The sequence below is a fragment of the Barbatula barbatula genome, assembly GCF_947034865.1.
Source record: "Barbatula barbatula genome assembly, chromosome: 14".
NCBI lineage: Eukaryota > Metazoa > Chordata > Actinopteri > Cypriniformes > Nemacheilidae > Barbatula > Barbatula barbatula.
In genome coordinates, this window is record NC_136777.1 from 13,878,789 (window position 1) to 13,885,966 (window position 7,178).

The window sequence follows — 7,178 nt, forward strand, 5'->3', positions numbered from 1 at the left end:
TACTAACACAATAAAACATGATAACATAATTTTAAATTTTTTGGAAACAAACTCTTCACCTGTACATCAATTTGGCAATTTTTGGTCTGTTACAATGTGCAGGAAAAACGAATGAAGTTTAAAACAATTCAGTATTACTGATTCAACAATAACGAAGTTATCAGCAATGGCTTTTTATTCAATTAGACTAAGTATATACGGTGTCTAGTTCGTTTGTAAATGTAAAGAGATAATGTTAAACACTTACTGTGTGCATTCACGGGCATTTTGCTGTCTAAATAGGCGCTCAACATGTTGTTCTCTCAATAATGTCCAACTGTAATGATTTTCTAATGCGCACAGGAGTTAACGATCCTGTCCAACGTTTAGTCTAATTATTACCTTTAAAACCACAAAATGAAACGCTCGCTGAATAACCTCTTAAGGCAAATAAACACTGGCCTGTCAATTAATAGCGAGGTAAAGTTCATGAACTACGCCGCTCCGCAATGCTTCTATACCTCAAATTCTTTCGAACTCAGAGACTGCATATTTTTTTAATAATTTACTCGCTCCGTCATGTAAACTATAAACCTCAAAGTACCGTCCTGTAGGCCATTTCACTGTTCGGGTGAGTGATCGGAAACAGGTGCGGACTGCTATGAGATGTTATCGATGTCCAGTTCTGGAAACTACGCAGTAACCAAGTTAATACGTTACTGCGTAAATGCTTCAGTGGTTTCTCATTATAATCGCCAAGCACCGGTTAAAGACTAAACAATAACTAATGTTGCCTGTTTCGCCAATGCAGACAAACATGAGATCACTATTTAGTTTTGTAAAAAAATTGCTGACCTTTTTTCTGTTGGAAAGTAGCAACGGCTGGCGGGAATACAAAAAAATGTTAAGACTACCATGATTGTTATTTAGAGTTACAAATATTTCATGATTTGGGAATTATTATTATTAATATTATTATTTTTGTTGCGTAAGATATTTTGTTACTACATAAACAGACTATAGCGATATGTTGAAATCTTAATTATCGAAAAATTTCTCACTGTGATAAATCTTTCGATCTTACTTTAAAAGACCAAAGTAAAGCGCGCTGTAGGCCTACTTTGCATCGCCATTATGTTAAGTGCAAGTTGCAACAAAACCTATACTGTTACTATTAGGGCAGCGTATTGCTCAAATAAATCACTATATTTGTGAGAGACTTTTAAAAATATATTAAGGAAAAGTTAAAAAGCAAACATGGTCTAACGAAAACCTAGCTGGACTTGACTGCAGATTGTTGAATTAAGCCTGAAAGGCATACTTTTGGAAATGTGACAAGGAAAACTGTTTTGATTATCCACTGTGTAGCAATTGACCTGTTGGAGGCAGATCTAGTGAAGTGAATAATCAAACTAATGGAGTTCATTATCTGACCCAAATGAATGTAAGACCCGCCCACCGCTGAGCTACATGCGCTAAGGGGTTTCATCCAATGAGTGCGAGTCTGACACGACAATATGTGGCGTCCCTCAAACCATATCCAGGGTCTTGAGTCTGTATTCTCACTTTACCTTTCATGATTTGTGGACGCGTCGGGATCGATGGATTACACTTCAACTGGTCAAAGTAGGGAATAATAATAATAAGCTTCTTTCTGACTGCAATACAATGTCTGTCTAAATCGCGCTGCTACTGACAGTGATCACAAAAAGGAGTTTTGGAAGGAGGTTATCTGTTGGACTGAACTCGGTACCGTCACGGACAATGTTCTCGTCAACAGGAAAGCGTTGTTTTACAATTGAATCGTTGGTGGGGAAGGAAAGCCCCTTAACACTAGAAGACCCGATTCGTCCTACCGCCCTAAGCTACACATCACCGGCTGACAGTTTTCTTAGCGGCTATCAAAACCCCGCGGGCCGCGCGCTCTACCCAAACCCCGAATTGGTGTTTTCGGAGACTGTGAACCATGGGCCTCTGAGCATGCACCCACATCAGCTCGGCAGCACACACCTCCAGCACCCGCACTTCTTTGGCACGCAGCATCATCGTGAACCGCTAAATTTCTACCCATGGGTCTTAAGGAACAGATTTTTTGGCCATCGGTTCCAAGGTATGTTCCCTGATATCTCAGCATCTTGATCTGACAGAAATAAAACATGCATGTGCTACGTATTTAGTTTCACAAAACTATGATCTTGTCTATGCTAAACCAACTGCATGACAGCCTTTCTTTCTGTATATAAAACTGAAATGTCTATTTAAGCATTGCCCGGGGGGAGAAAAGGATGTTGTCTGTCTCAACATACACATTCAAAAATGCTTGCCTCCGGCTATAAGCTTCTTAGCAACGTGGAGCAGAATAACACTGATAGTTGGAGTTTTGTGTTGGACGCTAAAGCCAGATAAGGTTCAGATGAAAATCACAAATTCTGCTTTTGCTCTGCTCATGTCCTGGGGCGCTACTTAAATGCACACACACAGAGTTAAAATAGGCCTACTGTCCACGCACAACAGCATAATGTCAATCCTCTAAAAAGAGAAAACATTACTTTCTTCTGATAACAGTAATAACTATATCTTTAATTTAAGATTTTAAGCAGTTACAGACCGTCTGCTTCAAACGTTAAAATAAGTTTTTAATTCAGCGTTTCTACGCAGTTTGTGAGAATAAATTACCATCAAACTACTGACAAGTAATGTAGCGTTATGAAGCTATGCTTGCCCGAGTGTTAACCGCGACCACATTCTTCATTAATTGGGCTAGTCTGGTTTGTATTGTAAGAAAAATTGAATTACTACCACCACCCTTTCGTGTTCTTATCAGTGTCACAACAACGAGAGAGCTAATGACTGATGAGGATTCTGCTCTGATGATGAACTCGTTACTCCATCTGTATCGGTTTCAATTGCGTAGCTCCTTCGATCAAATTTCCTGTAGTGAAAGTCATTGCAAGTCAGCAAACAAAAACTTTATTTATTAGATAAATTAATGCCCTGCAATGCATATTTATAGATCTGTAACTTGCCATATGTGCATCGCAATTTAAAAGATCAGTATTGCTAATTATAACTTGTGTGGTGAAAGATAACAACATTTAAAATCTTACTTCCGATCTTCATTGTTTTAACCGTTCATTCGGGTTAAAGTTTAAGTAGCCTGCAGTTATGCGTAATGAATACTAAGCCAACAAAATGAATATGCCATCAAATAAAAAAATCAAGGTCAGTAAATGGCATGCGCCTCGATGAAAAAAGAATATTATTGTAATGGATTTGTTCATAATAAACATTGTTTTATTAGATGTGCAACATATTTTATCTATTTTTCGTCAATTCTTTAACCTGTCAAAAATAAATCAATAAAAATAATTAAGTTTAGAATAATAAAATAGTGGTTTATTTTCTTCTGTCTGGAGTTTCGTTTTAAGTCCGTGTAACTTCGAATGCGCCAAAAACTGTTCAGTGAAAATGTGTTTAGCATAGCCTACTTAAAACGCATAAATTGTAACATAACATTATTTCATCAATTTAATTAAATATAGCTTACAAATATATTATTAAGGGTGAAAACATAATATTCTTACATTAGGTTTCTAATGGTTGTATGTATGTTTAATCCGTCCAGTAAAGCGCGTGTTTGATGTCCAAACCAAAAGAGATCACATGGACTTTTCATTCCTTTAGCCTATATCATAGTTTTGGTTATTATATAGACAATGTTGTTAGAATGATCATTATTGTTGTTTATTTCAGGTAACGATGTGTCACAGGATACGCTGTTACTTCATGGGCCTTTTGCGAGGAAGCCCAAGCGCATCCGCACCGCGTTCTCGCCCTCCCAGTTACTGCGTCTGGAGAGAGCCTTTGACAAGAACCATTATGTTGTGGGAGCAGAACGGAAACAGCTCGCTAACGGCCTCAATCTATCTGAGACTCAGGTAAATATGAAGCTCATTTAGTTAGAAATGTTGTTATAAAGCCTGCTGTCCCCATGCTCTCAGAAGTACTGTTTTACAATTCAAAGTAAAATCACATTTACTCATTTTTATTCATTTAGTTAATTGTTCATCGTTTGATTTTAACATTTAATATTTATTAAATCAGTATCACAGTTTAACAGACACGTTATTTAATCTGCCATATGATGACAAATATAAAAGACAAGACCTAGAAATGCGTGATAATCGATGAAAAATGCCAACTCTTAAATCCCATAGAATATAAAAAAGGTCGTATTTTAAAAACACATAATTATAGCAGAGATAAACACTTTGTTTTGATCGCATTTGCGATCATTCATTTGCTCTTTCACAATATTTTGCTCGTAATGTGGAGTCAAGTGTATGACATATGCTACTTCGCAGTTTGTGCATGCCACGTAATATGTCCGATTCGGCAATCCTGTACATATAGTTACGCATCCTGCACTAGTACTAAGGTTGTTATTTATTATCCATTGAGTGTCTCTCTGTATAAAAATACAGTTTCCAACTGGTAGGCTTCCAACGGAGGGAGACCAAGTAACACCTCTGGACATGACAGTAATAATTGTAACCAAGTTTTGGACTGGTAAATGGCAATTAACGAGTACACAGATTAAGTTGATTTAAAAGCGAGATTCATTATTTAGAAACTCACATTTTATTTTATAGCAATATTCCAAAAACACTTAGAATGTTGAATGAAACACTAACAATTGAAAAATATTATTCATCGTTTTTAAAGTTGAATGAACATACGACGAAAAAGGAAAGTGGTGATGTAAAAGTCACAGTTAGGAGAAATAACATGACATGGTTTAGATTTAATTGTTTTACATCTTATTAGCGTAACGGAATAAAGTAAATTACTTCAAACCCCTGACAATGGTATTTTAATTAAATTAACGATTACACGATTGACATTCGTAATTTTTAAATAATATAGTAAATGTTTTTTTTATAATGCAAATAATTGACTGGAAAAAGAGGATATCCCTGTCCCGAGACAGTATATCGTTATAACTTTGAAAATTGTGTTAATCTATAAAATCTATAAAAATCTATATTGTATTTTATTAAAAAAAAAATATATATATATTGATATTTCAATTTTTTATTTAGCATTATGGAAAATACAATTTTTACTAGTGAAAATAATGTTTCACAGTTGTTGACATTTTTCCTTGCTTACCTGTGGGTGCAATGCTTATCTTTCGCTAAAACCAAAAGGAATAAAATGTTAGTCTATTTGTGACGGTGAATTCAGACACTTTAAATATATCCGTAAATTATCCGAAAAAAATGCTGTTCAATAATTGTTTTTGGATGAGCTGGGGATGTTTGGGGTATTACCATTCCAATTAAACCGTTTATAAAACAACATGAAATTGTGCTTGTTATAGGACACTTACATTTCTTCTGCTGAACACGGTCTGCACGTGAACATTTGTCGTTTTAAAATTGGTTTGATAAAAAACAAATGTTTTTTAACCGTGTTGCTAAATCCGAAATATTTGTATATATGATCAACTCTTTCATATTACTCACCAATATCTTATGATTGACCCTCAGGTGAAGGTGTGGTTCCAGAACCGCAGGACCAAATATAAGCGACAGAAACTGGAGGAAGAAGGTCCAGAGTGCACACAGAAGAAGAAGGGAACCCACCACATTAACCGCTGGAGGATCGCTACCAAGCAGACCGGATCTGAGGACATAGATGTGATGTCTGAAGCCTGAAATTAACATAGACACTGTCCGAACGAACACACAAGACCAAGAAAAGCACTATTTATTTAATGTAATTAACCATATTTCAGATTGTAACCATAACTTCAGAGGACATGAACACGTGGGTGTGTGTGTATGTGTGTAATCTATTTTGAGGACTGTATCAATAGTTGATTAAAATACCTCTGCTGTCATGGACAGTATATATCTCCTGTCAGCTTATCCATCTATTACTCTGTTTTTCTGTCTCTTCTTTTGGAAAATAAATTGTACTTGAAAACTGTAAAGAAAATTGAACTTTTAAAGAGACTGATCCAATTTAATTACGATTGACTTTCGTTGCATTTTCACACAGCCATTTAGAAATCTTTTTGTTTTAATAAATGTTTTGAACGTTTTGAGACTCTTTGCAGGTTGAATTGGGAGCAGTTTATACAATTATTTAAAACTTTTACTGTACAAACCTTAAAATGTAAATGATGCGAGGAATCAGTTTATCTGCCAGTTTTAACATGAGCTATATCCTGTACCCTCACTATAGAGCAAGTGTGTATGTGTCTGTGTAAATAATGCTGCCTGTACCTTAAGGAGTGGGAATTGGTGTTAAGAGATTGGTGCTGAAAATCTGGAGTGTCTGTGGGATGTGTGTGTGTGTGTGTGTGTGTGTGTGTGTGTGTGTGTGTGTGTGTGTGTGTGTGTGAGCATCATTCAGTGAGTGGTAAATACAGGCTGATGTGAGTGGATCTTTCTTAACATTTATTCAGAGTCGTAAACTAAAATGAATGTTTGCCAATTAACACATTAGCTTCTGTTGTTCATTCACCAAAATACATTTTCTAGAAAAAGTTATCAAAAATGTCCATGAATAATAAAGATGTTTCAGAGACCATGATTTTTTGGTAACTCGCCTTATTGTCAACAAAATTAACAAAAAACTTTCCATGTTTTTTTATCTCATGGTAAAAAAAACTTTACCCCTTTTAAAGTGTTTGCGCACATTCTCAGACAAAAGGACAATGCCTGCAGGCAATTTTCCTCTCATCTCACCTTGCTAACTTCCTGTCATAAGAAATAGAGGCAGATTGTGTTAAACGAACCGGCGGGTGACCTTCTACCTTAAATCTGACCCCAAGCCTGCAGTGTGTGAATGCGAAACGCACAAACCGATGACACCTGAGTATCACTGTCAAGTGCGGCAAGAGTGTATTGAGACAGAGAGTGAAAAAACGATTGTTTTGGTGCATTTGTTTTGAGGCTATCGGATATCCAATCCTGTGTGCAGGTGCACACATCACATCCTCTGTGGTTTGCATCACACATTCCGTGCATTCCCAAAAGACCTCTTGGAAAAAGAATTCGAGAATACGACGGGGGTTTGCTGGAGCATGCGAAACAGGAAGAAGTACAAACATGCGTATCATTTCGTGAGATTGTCCAAACTGTAGTCGGACTAAAAGCTTGGTAAACAAAAGCTTGTTGATGTAGAGT

At 36.3% G+C, this 7,178-nt stretch overlaps 1 protein-coding gene across 1 annotated transcript; it reads left to right on the top strand.

Annotated features, from left to right (window-relative positions):
• Positions 1–1,473: 1,473 nt before the first annotated feature.
• On the top strand, positions 1,474–6,089 carry emx1 (empty spiracles homeobox 1). The gene is made up of 3 exons (XM_079472381.1): positions 1,474–2,089; positions 3,733–3,917; positions 5,532–6,089. The coding sequence occupies exons 1-3, from the start codon at positions 1,744–1,746 to the stop codon at positions 5,697–5,699; spliced, it is 699 nt and encodes a 232-aa protein (XP_079328507.1). The 5' UTR covers positions 1,474–1,743; the 3' UTR covers positions 5,700–6,089.
• The last annotated feature ends 1,089 nt before the right edge of the window (positions 6,090–7,178 follow it).